The sequence below is a fragment of the Salvelinus fontinalis genome, chromosome 10, assembly GCF_029448725.1.
Source record: "Salvelinus fontinalis isolate EN_2023a chromosome 10, ASM2944872v1, whole genome shotgun sequence".
Classification (NCBI taxonomy): domain Eukaryota; kingdom Metazoa; phylum Chordata; class Actinopteri; order Salmoniformes; family Salmonidae; genus Salvelinus; species Salvelinus fontinalis.
In genome coordinates this window covers 3674386-3688125 of record NC_074674.1, presented here as the reverse complement: position 1 = coordinate 3688125, position 13740 = coordinate 3674386, and the positions used below count along the sequence as shown (strand labels likewise).

Below are 13740 nucleotides of genomic sequence, written 5' to 3'. Positions count from 1 at the left end.
TTTATCTGCTCTTGGTCATGAAAAAGGCCCTTCATCCTTTCTGCTGCCAGACGGTCGGAAAGAATTTCATACGTTTAGTTATAAACAGTGAATCACCAGAATAATTTGGCCCTTGAAAATAAGATACTCTAAGTTACACAACTACACGTGAAATCAAGTTGTTTTGCTGTAAGGGTATCCACCGTAATCTACTTTCCTTATACGTGGTCCTTTAATGTAGAGTTCATCTCAGAAATACCTCTCTAAGGATTTAAATGCAGTAACTTGTGTGCAGGATAAGCTGTAACTCTGATGTGTACATTTCAGGAAGTCTATTTGATGACAGAACCATCACAGGCCTTGAGGAGCTCAACTCAGACGTGGTCCTCAATGAGGTGAACAGCCAATTCAGGACTCAGAGTCAGAGATCAGCCTGAGTCCTGTGAAACACTAGGACTAGTGTAGGCTGGTAGGGGAGTGGACTTACGTGAGACAGTGTGTTTCATAGTATTTTCTATGTTTATATGAAATATTTGAATGTTAATGCTGCATTTTGTAGTTTAATGGAAGTGTGTGACAGACCACACTAAAGAGATGGGACATCACTGAAGATCCAGCATGCTCATGGATTTCGTCCAGTTGACCTACCAATACTATCATGAACTCGTCTAGGCTGGCACCTTTGATTGTGAATATCAATGCATGTACTGTACTGAAAAGGTATCTACAGTAGCACGGAGGAAAAACCCAGCTCTTACTGTAGATCCTCACGAGCTGCATCCTATGACTTCATACTACATGTTTTATCGTTTTTCTCAGCATTCTTCAGAGGCATAAGCTGACACATACTAACACTCTGTCACTACCTGGTTTGATTTCATTTAAAATAAAGGCAAAGCTCTTTTATACTATACTCAGAATCAAGATATGTCCATGAGATATATATGTACATATGTTTTAAAGAGGTATCATAACAATGGGTGTGTAATTAAATGTTATTTCACCAATAACAATTGTATAAATAAAATGAAATGTTTTATTTTAAGCTACTCTGATATTGTATTATTCTGATATTCACTGATATAAAAGACACACGCACCTTCATTTTCATGCACATTTAAATTCATACTATATACAGTAACTAAATGTTTAAACCAGTGGGGGGGAAAGCATCTGTGCTTTCCAGCAGAAGCAGTTCCATGAACAGCACCAGCAACTTCACACCTGAACCCGGATTCCAACAGGTTTCCAATAAAAAGCAGATTTACTCAATAGTATCTCTTCTTCAGTAGGGCTTGACTGTCCAAAACTCCCACAATGCACTCTGGTAGACACCAATGGTTAAGGTCATAATCCAGTGGGTGGCAGAATACAACGCCTTGACGATGATGCTGTTCTCAGTGAGAATAACCTAACAGATAATATACAGTAGTACTATTGTTCAGTAGTCATTAGACAATCCTGCTTTAGGTGTACATACTCCAATAATCCACTGCATGATGAACTGTTAGTAGACTGTTGACGGTCTATTCACCTACTGGAGTACAAGCTCCAGTAGGTGATGTTGAACAGCAGGTAGGTCATGGGGAAGATGACTCTGGAGTAGGAGTCGATCATGTAGCTGTTACTCATGATGAAGCTGAGGTTGTGTTTGATGGATTTTCTGCGTCGTAGCCTGGTGCCCTCCGTGGGCGGGGGCTCTGCAGCAAAGTTCCTCGAGTTCCTCAATGTGGCCGTCCGACTCCGCTCTGTGTTGGGGGTGCTGGGCAGCTCTGGGAATGGCATCAGGTCAATGTCATTGTCATGGTAACAGCCATCAAAGGCCATAGTTTGAGTGGCATTGAAATTGGCAGGGATCTGAGGAGAGAGGAGGAAGGGAATTTAAATGTTTAAATTCAATGATCTTCCGATGGGAGAATACATTATGACTAATAGGGGGAGACACAGTCATAGTTGTTGTTATAACCTACTTTGGCGCTCATATTGTGGCTCTGACAGTGGTAGCATATTCCATATTTCATAATACACCCATGTACATGATCCCTCACTCTGTGACTTATCTAACCCATGAACTTTGACCCTATAGACTCCATAAGTGTCAGTGACCTTTCCCCCCTTGAGCTTCTTCATCTCCTCCACAGTGGTGAAGTAGTTGACGGTGGCGTACTCGATGACGGACAGGAAGACAAACAGGAAGCTGGCCCACAGGTAGATATCTACCGCTTTCACATAAGAGACCTGGGGCATGGAGGCTGACACGCCTGTGATGATGGTGGACATGGTCAGAACTGTGGTGATGCCTGGAGAGGGAAAGGGAGAGAAAGAGAGATTATTGAGTTAAGGTATCATTCTCGATCAATTTGTTTTTTAAGCCTTCTTTCACCCCAAAAGCTCTTTGTACCATGACAGCCTTCGATAATAAAAAGAGAGAGGCAAACGTATGGAAGAATAGTGAGGTGTATTACTGTGTGGAGGTTTAGCATAGATGGATGGAAAGTAAAACAAGAAATGGTGTAGGAGTCTGTACTTTGAGCTCGACTTCCATGAGCAGCTAGCTGTACATGTACATTTCCTCTTTTCCTCTGAAGTGGGAAGATAGGTTTCATTTATAACAATAGATATCAGTGTGTAAAACAAACTCTCTGTGAATGGGGTTGACATGTTTTGTTGAGCTGAAGAGTGAAATTACGCCAGCTTTTGTTACGGTTTGAGCCTCTAAAGACCTGCGCTGCTCGCAGTGTGAAGCAAACTCCTCACACTGCTGCATTAGCAAAGTCAACATTATTCACATCTTTCTCTGTTTCTCTTGCTCTCTCTCTCTCTTGCTCTTCCCTCTCCCTCCCTTTCTCTTTCTTTCCAACACAAACAACTTTTCACAGACATACACCACACTGCCTGAAGGGATCTCGCCTGGTGCAGGTGACTGTAGTCATGTGCAGAACTTAACATTCTTTGTCACTGTGTTCAGTTTCAGTTGTCCTCTGATGAGAGGGAGATGATGTGTCCACCCCAACTGCTACTCTCTCTCTCTCTCTGGGTTAATTAGTTATGCTCTGGCAACTGTCAAAAGCAGTAGGCTCATATTCACCTGTCCATTCACAGCAGGAACACAATAGGAAATTGGTGCACAACCGTCCCCCTGGCGGTAATAACAGGGGTGTGACAAGGAAGAGAAAGGTGAAGCACCAACTTTAATTTATGGAGATGCACCAAGAATACTGTACAGAAAATACTGATGGCCTTGTGAGGGTTCTCTGCTCAGTTTGTGAGCTTAGGTTATTTTCTGGAGATTCCTTCAAAAACCCTCATACTAGCAGTGAGAGTATCAGTACTGTACCCAGAGAGACCCGGGCGGGCACAGCCCTCCTGTCAATCCAGAAGGACACCCAGGAGAGCATCACCATCAGCATGGTGGGGAAATAGGTCTGCAGCATGAAGAAGAAGATGTGCCGCCTGAGGATGAAGTTTATGTAGAGCCTGTTATACCAACCTGGGGTGGAGAGAGAGGGGTGGGGGAGATAGAGCGAGAGAGAGAGGTGGGGGAGAGAGGGGATGGGGGAGAAAGAGTGGTGTTGGGGAAGAGAGAGAGAGGTGGGGAGAGAGAGAGGTTGGGTTGAGAGAGGTGGGGGGACAGAGAGATGTGGGAGAGCGAGAGAGGTGGGGGAGAGAGAGGTGGGGGACAGAGAGAGAGGAGGGGGACAGAGAGATAGGTGGGGACAGAGAGAGAGAGGGGGTGGGGGATAGAGAGAGAGGTGGGGATAGAGAGAGAGGGGGGTGGGGGAGAGAGAGCAGTGGGGGGAGAGAGCGAGAAGGGTGGGGGAAGGAAGAGAGAGGTGGGGGAGAGAGAGAAAGAGTAGTGGTAGAGAGCGAGAGAGAGAGGGATGGATGGGAGGAGAGAGAGAGGGGTGGGGGAGAGAGCATTGGGGTGAGAGAGTTAGGTGGGGGGAGAGAGAGAAAGAGAGAGAGGGGTGGGGGGAAGAGAGAGGTGGGAGGAGAGAGAGAGAGAGGTGGGGGAGAGAGAGAAAGAGGGGTGGTGGAGAGAGAGGTGGGGACAGAGAGAGAGAGGTGGGGGAGAGAGAGCATTGGGGTGAGAGAGTTAGGTGGGGGGAGAGAGAGAAAGAGAGAGAGGGGTGGGGGGAAGAGAGAGGTTGGGGAGAGAGAGAGAGATAGGTGGGGAGAGAGAGAGGTAGGGATAGAGAGAGGGGTTTGGGGAGAGAGAGAGGTGTGGGGGAAGAGAGAAAGAGAGTGGTGGGGGAAAGAGAAAGAGGAGTGGTTGAGAGTGAGAGAGAGGGGTGGGGGGAGAGAGAGACGTGTGGGGGAAGAGAGAGGTGGGGGAGAGAGAGAGGGGATGGGAGTGAGAGAGAGGGGGAATGTGGGAGAAAGAGAAAATGGGGAAGGGAGCGAGAGAGAGAGGTGGGGAGAGAAAGAGGGGTTGGGGAGAGAGAGAGAGGGGATGTGGGAGAGGGGATGTGAGAGAGAGAGAGGGGATGGGAGAAAGAGTGGTGTGGGGGAAGAGAGAGAGGTTGGGTTGAGAGAGGTGGGGTGGGAGAGGTAGAGGTGGGGGGAGAGAGAGAGAGAGGTTGGGGATAGAGAGAGAGAGGGGTGGGGGAAGAAAGAGAGAGGTGGGGGAGAGAGAGAGGTTGGGGAGAGAGAGGTGGGGGGAAATAGGGGAAGAGAGAGAGAGGTGGGGGAGAGAGAGAGAGATAGGTGGGGACAGAGAGGGAGAGAGGGGGTGGTGGAGAGAGAAAGATAGGTGGGGGGTGGGGGATAGAAAGAGACCGGTGAGGGAGAGAGAGTTGGGGGACAGAGAGAGAGAGGTGTGGGGAGAGAGAGAAATGAGAGGGGTGGGGGAAGAGATAGGTGGGGGGGATAGAGAGAGTTGGGGGAGAAAGAGAAGAAGGGTGGTAGAGAGCGAGAGAGAGAGGGTGGAGGAAGAAAGAGAGGTGTGGGGAAGAGAGAGAGAGGTGGGGAGAGAGAGGTTGGCTTGAGCGAGTTGGGGGACAGAGAGGGGTGGGGGGAGAGAAAGAGTTGGGGGAGAGAGAGGGGTGGGGGAGAGAGAGGTGGGGGACAGAGAGAGAAAGAGGGGTGTGGGAGAGATAGAGGAGTGGGGGAGAGAGAGAGTGGTGGGGGAGAGAGAGAGTGGTGGGGGGAGAGAGAGGGGGGAGAGAGAGAGAGGGGTGGGGTGGAGAGAGGGGGGAGAGAGAGTGAGGAGTGGGGGTAGAGAGAGGTGGGGGGGAGAGAGAGAGAGGGAGAGAGGGAGGGAGCGAGAGGGGTGGGGGAGAGAGAGGTGGGGAAAGCGTGGGAGAGAGATGGGTGGGGGAAGCATGGGAGAGAGAGGGGTGTGGGAAGAGAGAGAGAGGGGTGGGAGGGGGAAGAGGGGTTGGGGGAGAGATGGGTGGGGGAAGAGATAGGTGGGGGGGAGAGAGAGAGAAAAAGAGAAAGATAATCATAATTGGTGGAACAGTTCATCACCATCCCTCTGGGTAATCAGAGCTCATTATGACACAGGAAGGAATCTAGTCACAATTATAGTCACATGGCACATCACATGGCTATGATGCAATGGACAAGTTATTACTGAGGTTTGGGCAGGATTCCATACTGACACTCTGTGGAGGAAAATCTCCTAAACTCTCGCTCTCCTCAGACTGGCAGAGTGGAATCAGAAGCAGGAGGGTTTGGGATGTTGGCTTTGACTCTTACAGAGCAGTTAAATTACGTAAGAATAAGCTGAGTAGCAGAGGAGTAGGACAGAGTAGCAGCACTGTATGTCCCTATGCATCAGGGTGCAACACAACCACACATACCCGTGCTGCTGTAGAAGGCAAGCCCGAAGGAAGGGTGAAATTCTTCAATAAAAAACTGCGAGAGCACGATCTCGTCAGTCCTTAATGAATCGTTCCCGTTCTTCCAGTAGAGCATGAGGTCGTTCTCATTGTACGCGTCTTCAAGAGAGGAGAGAACAGGGTAGAAGGTGACTCCTTCATGTAGCCTCTCTTAGAAGAATCATGGGCTATGTCCCTCAGAGGAGAGGAGACACTGAGATTCAGTAGTACCATCTCTTCTCTGAGACCAGGGCCATGCTGTGTGTGTGCGTGCGTGCGTGCGTGCGTGCGTGTGTGTGTGTGTGTGTGTGTTCCACCAATTAGGTGCCTTTTGAGTAGTGTATCGTGGTGGGAAGAATTCTTTTAATTTTTTAACTTTAAAATGAATCACTAATAACATTAAATAAATAAACATCTTCGTAAATGACTTTGTCAAAGCAACAAAATAACCATGGCTTTACAATAATAGTGAACTTGTTGGGGTTAAGTGGGTCTTCCTAGATGCCACAGAGGGTACACAGAGGGTGCACAGAGGGTGCACAGAGGGTACACAGAGGGTACACAGAGGGTGCATAGACGGACATGTCAAAATGCAGAATATTTGTACTTTAGCAAGTCTTTATTCATATAAAAAACGGATTTATTTAATTGTCCCTGTGTGCTACGTTAAAGGACACTTCATTTAATAAAACAAGCTTTTCAAATTAAATATCTTTGCACAATTTCTACTTAGAATATCAAAGGGGTGCAAATGGCACTCATTTCATGGAACGACCCAGCTGCTGTTCCTATAAAGATGAACAGGACTATTAATCCCTGGTAAATCCTGCATCAAAAAGACATGTATTATGGACACAAACTGACCTGACCGTGGATTACGAATTTGATTTTATCTATATGAAAAGAGGAGGGCCAACTGTTCCATATTATGTTTTCATTCTGTTCTATGAATACACGTGAGCTAATATACAATATATCGCATTACACCCATATACCCTTATTGTTTTATACTCACAGCTCTCCAGTTCCAGAGAGCAATTCTGTGTGTCCAACGGAAAACTACTGAAGTCCATGGCGCAAAGAGCAGTTACAGTGATCCTGAAACACAGGGCCTAGTTAATGATACAGCAGTTACAGTGATCCTGAAACACAGGGCCTAGTTAATGATACAGCAGTTACAGTGATCCTGAAACACAGGGCCTAGTTAATGATACAGCAGTTACAGTGATCCTGAAACACAGGGCCTAGTTAATGATACAGCAGTTACAGTGATCCTGAAACACAGGGCCTAGTTAATGATACAGCAGTTACAGTGATCCTGAAACACAGGGCCTAGTTAATGATACAGCAGTTACAGTGATCCTGAAACACAGGGCCTAGCTAATGATACAGCAGTTACAGTGATCCTGAAACACAGGGCCTAGTTAATGATACAGCAGTTACAGTGATCCTGAAACACAGGGCCTAGCTAATGATACAGCAGTTACAGTGATCCTGAAACACAGGGCCTAGTTAATGATACAGCAGTTACAGTGATCCTGAAACACAGGGCCTAGTTAATGATACAGCAGTTACAGTGATCCTGAAACACAGGGCCTAGTTAATGATACAGCAGTTACAGTGATCCTGAAACACAGGGCCTAGCTAATGATACAGCAGTTACAGTGATCCTGAAACACAGGGCCTAGTTAATGATACAGCAGTTACAGTGATCCTGAAACACAGGGCCTAGTTAATGATACAGCAGTTACAGTGATCCTGAAACACAGGGCCTAGTTAATGATACAGCAGTTACAGTGATCCTGAAACACAGGGCCTAGTTAATGATACAGCAGTTACAGTGATCCTGAAACACAGGGCCTAGTTAATGATACAGCAGTTACAGTGATCCTGAAACGAAGAGCACAATCAATAATATGCTCCACAATACAACAGCAGCAGAAAACAACTCCCCACATCTCCTATGTGTATAAAGCAGCAATAGTATAGGATGGTACCCTATCCTAAAGGCCTTATGCTTCCTGTGGTAAAGGAGGCCTATTCGCCGTGTACCTGACACTGTAGAGAATGTTGCCGTCAGGGTACACCCTCAGCATGATGTTCTCCATGGTCGTGTCATGGATGAAGGAGCGTTTGGAGTGAACAAAGAACACGTCCGGCACCCAGATCTTCTTCACCAGCCGAGCGTCAAATGTCCGGCTCCTGTTGCTGCTGGAAGGGAATGCCAGCCGGTCGTCCTGCCAGTAGTGTCTCAGGTACAGAGTCATGGTGAAGTCCTATACAAACACACCAACACACACCAACGCTTAGGCCCAATAGACAAACTAGCACATTATCAAGAGAGTAATTGTATGTCAATAATGGTTCACAAAAAGTATTTGTATGTACAGTAGGTCGAGAGACAGGGTAATGCAGGTTCTAAGTGTTTAAAATCAATATTTGAGTTGACTGTTATGCCTCAACATTAAATTGGTCAGAATAGAGTTCCAACACTTAGAGGGATAGTTCACCCAAATTACAAAATGACACATTGGTTTCCTTACCCTGTAAGTAGTCTATGGACAAGGTATGACAGCAATCCATGCTTTGGTTTGTCTGGCACTGTTTCCAAATGCTAACATTTTAGCATTAATAGCACAAATCTCATTTAAGTCATGGTACTGATATTAGCATTTTTTTACTTGTCCATAAACTGCTTACAGGGTAAGGAAAATAATGTGTCATTTTGTAATTTGGGTGAACTATCCCTTTAAGGATTAGGGACAGAATATATGGGTTGTCTCATTATGTGAAAGTGAGTTTCAGTGTGTTGGTCACATACAAAAACACACACATACACACAGAGGTTTATAGACTTACCATGTTGACTTCAGATATACTGTCAATGCTCTCCACCTGCACGTCTATGCCCACAGGAATAGCTGCCCCTACATGGGAGAAAAAACAGCTTGAGATTTCACATGTCTATCTTGACAGGGAGAGCAAGTCAAGTCAGGTTTTTGGCAGTGTGCTGTCATATAGATTCATGACTCAAGGCTTTAGCATGCCCTACTCAACTTGAAAGCTATTTTAGAGCCTAGCCTCACTGTGTGTTCACAAGACCTATCACAAACATATCACATCTGTCTGCACATGCAGCCTTAGTTATACAGTTCGTGAGAAATGTTCTCTTTAAGACCAAAATATTTGTAAATCAACCCAAACACTATACTTGAAATGCAATTTAGGGTAAACAAATTGTGAATAAGAGAGAAACTCTTACAACGGGGTCAAAGAGCAACTTGGGGCTATGCTTGGTCTCAACAGAGATACTGTGACACTGTGGTCACGCTGAATATTCGTCAGCTAAGCCCTATTTTGTGATTATGCTGTCCATCACTCTCCCTGCTGAACACTGCTGCAGGCTAGAGGGCCCCACATAACCCCAAAGACACACGGATGATCCCACACCTCCCTCCCCTCCCCAAAGACACAGCATCCTCATAACTCAGGGACCCAAGAGACGCTGTGTCACCAAACTAATAAATGGCTTCTCTCCATATCTCCTATCATTATATAAGTCCTTATCATATCAAACCAACTACATCCGTCTATAATCAATGTACATCCATCTATAATCAAGATACATCCATCTACATCATAATCAAGATACATCTGTCTATAATCAATATAGGTCCATCTATAATCAATATACGTCCATCTATAATCAAGTTACACCCATCTATAATCAATATACATCCATCTACAGTATAATCAGCAATCATCACTCCTGTGTTCCAATGGTACGTTGTGTTAGCTAATCCAAGTCTATTGATCATTAGAAAACCCCCAAAACACCAGTCTCAACGTCAACAGTGAAGAGGCGACTCTGGGATGCTGGCCTTCTAGGCAGAGTTGCAAAGAAAAAGCCATATCTCAGACAGGCCAATAAAAGAAGAGATTAAGATGGGCAAAAGAACACAGGAACTGGACAGAGGAACTCTGCCTAGAAGGCCAGCATCCCGGAGTCGCCTCTTCACTGTTGACGTTGAGACTTGTATTTTGCTGGTACTATTTAATGAAGCTGCCGGTTGAGGACTTGTAAGGTATCTGTTTCTCAAAGTAGACACTGTAATGTACTTGTCCTCTTGCTCAGATGTGCACCGGGGTCTCCCACTCCTCTTTCTATTCTGGTTAGAGACAGTTTGCGCTGTTCTGTGAAGGGAGTAGTACACAGTATTGTGCGAGATTTTCAGTTTCTTGGCAATTTCTCGCATGGAATAGTCTTAATTTCTCAGAACAAGAATAGACTAACGAGTTTCAGAAGAAAGTTCTTTGTTTCTGGACATGTTGAGCATGTAATCGACCCCACAAATGCTGATGCTCCAGATACTCAACTAGTCTAAAGAAGGCCAGTTTTATTGCTTCTTTAATCAGAACAACAGTTTTCAGCTGTGCTAACAGAATTGCAAAAGGGTTTTGTAATGATCAATTAGCCTTTTAAAATGATAAACTTGGATTAGCTAACACAACGTGCCATTGGAACACAGGAGTGATGGTTGCTGATAATGGGCCTCTACGCCTATGTAGATATTCCATAAAAAATCTGCCGTTTCCAGCTACAATAGTCATTTACAACATTAACAATGTATGCACTGTATTTCTGATCAATTTGATGTTATTTTAAAGGACAGACTTTTTAAAATTTTCTTTCAAAAACAAGGACATTTCTAAGTGACCACAAACTTTTGAACAGTAGTGTACATCCATCTAGAATCAAGATACATCCATCTAGAAAAAAGATACATCCATCTAGAATCAAGATACATCCATCTAGAATCAAGATACATCCATCTAGAAAAAAGATACATCCATCTAGAATCAAGATACATCCATCTAGAATCAAGATACATCCATCTAGAATCAAGATACATCCATCTAGAATCAAGATACATCCATCTAGAATCAAGATACATCCATCTAGAATCAAGATACATCCATCTAGAATCAAGATACATCCATCTAGAATCAAGATACATCCATCTAGAATCAAGATACATCCATCTACCGTTCTGACATACCCTATGAAGGAGGAGCAATTCCATATTCCCTCAAAATACATGACAGGGGTTTGAGTTGGACTGCCCCTGTCTCACACGTGTCATTAGAGCTAACAGACTGAGTTACATATCTGCCTTGGTAGGATTAAAGTGCTCATGGCAGTATCAAAATGAGTTCTTTGAAAGATAAGCAATTTCGGGGAAAAATTGTTTCCTAATTTCAATTCCACCAAATGTACCCTTCTCTGTGACCTGCCCAATCTCATTTCAACGTTACAGGGATTAACTTCCTCCATCTACCCCACCCCACCTTGCCTAGACAACACAGAAACAAACACAGACAAAACACAGGGATAGTTTGGAATAGATAGGAAAACAGCCAGATGGAAACCTAAATGCACATAAATCCATAACGTGCCATCACACCACATTTAGAAATGTGTAGCTGAACTGTCATTATAGCCTTCAGTATGACTGCTATGTAAATACATGTTGCAGCGACAGTTTACAGTGGGATCCCAAACACTGACACACGATCTGTAGTTCAATCGAACACTTTCTGAACACCTAATGACTATACTGCGGTAGTATGTCTGCTCTTTGCTGCTCTGGACTGCCCAGTAAGATTTAGCATTTGGTATTGTTTCAGAAAGCATGGACCGTAATCCAGATTACTATAGTTCTAACATCTGTGTTCTCGGCCGCAGGCTGTCTATGTCTGCTAGGCTCTGCAGACAATCTGGGTCAGTGATTTTTTTCAGGATGGGGTGTTACAAAAGATGACACTGTAACCTACTTTCTGCTCCAGGAGAGAGCATACAAGCCACAGTACTAGCGTTAATGCTGCCTCTTCCTAAACCTGAATTATACCTAATCTGTCACATCTGCTGTGTGGCACGTTATAGACTATCTATAAAACAAATTACTGTAGGTAAAGCTTCATTGTCCTCTCTTTTTCTCTCTCTCTCTCTCTCTCTCTCCCTCCCTCTCCCTCCCTCCCTCCCTCTCCCTCCCTCCCTCCCTCCCTCCCTCCCTCCCTCCCTCCCTCCCTCCCTCGAATGACCCTTGACTTCCCCATTCACTCTTAATTAATGAGTCAAAGCCATCAGGTGCTGGTAAAAGCACACACAGTCACATCCAAACTACACTTTGTCATAGTTCAACCACATGCAAATATGTTGTATGCCCACCAAGCCAAAGGAGACTGGGGGGATGGTCTTACCTCCAAAGCCAGGCCGCATTGCAAAGTCATGGTCCTCGATACGGAGCAGCTGTTCAGATTTAATAAGCAGGGACTTGGTGCTGTCAGACTTTTTCATCTTAAAGTCTATTCGTCTGAGGAGCAAAGCAGACACAGATCAGCATATCAGATGTAATTTTTCCTAAGAAATACACACTCACACCAACTGACACACACACACACACATGCACGTACGTACGCACGCATATACGCACGCACGCACGCACACACACACACACACACACACACACGAACACACGGAGAGACAAATACTCTCTTATTAAGGCAGCAACATCTTCTCTGGGGTGTTAGCTGTTAAGAATGATTAATTTCACTTTATATGTCTTATTAAAATCACATTACAGTTAGTAGAGGGTCAAATTACATGATTTATGAATCCCCCCAATTTGGGTGACAACACACCCTGCATCATCACTCGCAAAGCCTCTAAATAGCACCATACAAATCTTCAGTCAACTGATATTCTCATTTCACAATCAAACTAATCATACCCATACTACACAAACACAAACAACTCTATTTGTACAAATGATTCTGGCGTACACTCAAACACCTTATCAACACCCCTCTCCATCATTACCCACAAATGACTGCTTCTCTCTTACGAGGTGTCCCCACCCAAACACGGGTCCCCTGACATTACCTCTAAGTCCCTGTGGTTACCTCACCTGCCCTGCCCTTTATCCACAATGCACTGCAGTAATGACGTCTGTCTCAGCACACATTGGAGATCATTCACTCGACCATGGTAAATTCACCATCAGTGTTTTTGAAAATTCATAGAGATTGGATTGATGCATTGAATCTATGAATAGCATTCCATGTTAAACAATGCAACTCCTCCCCAAAATAACCTTTTAACCATATCAATCAGACAAAAGATCAACAGAACAGTAACATCCTGTGGTGTGTGTACTAAATGAAACATTGCTTCCAGAACTAAACACAAACCAGCTTCAAACCAAACAGGAAAGATAAGCAAACACAACCCTTGACAAGAACATAACACAACTCCAGTGGGACACACCCCTAGACTCTGGCTCACCCTCCATGTTGGTTCTTGGTGTTCTCCCCAAGGTACACGTCCTTGTGCCTCCTCTTGTTGGGTCGTTGGCTGCCGTTGAGCAGTGTGACAGGCCACAGCCAGGCCAGGCACATCAGCCTGAAGGCCAGGAGCACCAGGTTCATGCCTGGGTCTGGAAGAGCTGGAGCAACCAGGAAGTCTTTCCAATGCGTCTGAGTCTATCTCTCAGAGATCTTCCAGGAGGTCAGTGGGACGCCCTGACTGTCCCTGTCCGGTGGCTCATCCATATCCCAGCAGCACCCATTCCACCTCACAGCGGACACGCAGAGCTCTGAGAGATCTGTGTTATACAACCCTCTCGTCCTCTGTTACATGCTGCACGTTGATCCAGGCATCCAACTGTCAGCTCCAGTGCCACAAAACGTTCCTCCAGCTTGTGTTTTCGCCTGCCCGTGTCCTAGTGCCAGTCCCTCTGGCTCGTGCTTCTATGCTACTCAGGGCACATCCTGTTCTCCCTGCTCTCCTCGCTCCCCTCCCTCTGATTAAAACCAAATATCAATTTATTCCTATAATGACAAAGGAATGACGTTAATTCCTCTCTAATCTTCTTAT

The 13740-nt window shown here is 45.2% G+C and overlaps 2 protein-coding genes across 2 annotated transcripts in view; one reads left to right on the top strand and one right to left on the bottom strand.

Moving 5' to 3' along the window:
* LOC129863412 (adhesion G-protein coupled receptor G2-like) overlaps positions 1–1024 on the top strand; it is a 17152-nt gene extending 16128 nt beyond the window's left edge. The window contains exon 33 of the mRNA XM_055935381.1: positions 307–1024. Within this exon, the coding sequence (XP_055791356.1) occupies positions 307–416 (110 nt within the window). The 3' untranslated portion in view covers positions 417–1024. The remainder of the gene's footprint in view (positions 1–306) is intronic.
* Positions 1022–13740, bottom strand: LOC129863413 (gamma-aminobutyric acid receptor subunit rho-3-like). The gene is made up of 9 exons (XM_055935382.1): positions 13150–13740; positions 12066–12178; positions 8664–8731; positions 7857–8080; positions 6820–6902; positions 5787–5924; positions 3317–3469; positions 2086–2279; positions 1022–1836 (listed from the first exon to the last, which is right to left on the bottom strand). Exons 1-9 carry the CDS (start codon positions 13290–13292, stop codon positions 1510–1512), a joined length of 1443 nt encoding a protein of 480 aa, XP_055791357.1. The 5' UTR covers positions 13293–13740; the 3' UTR covers positions 1022–1509.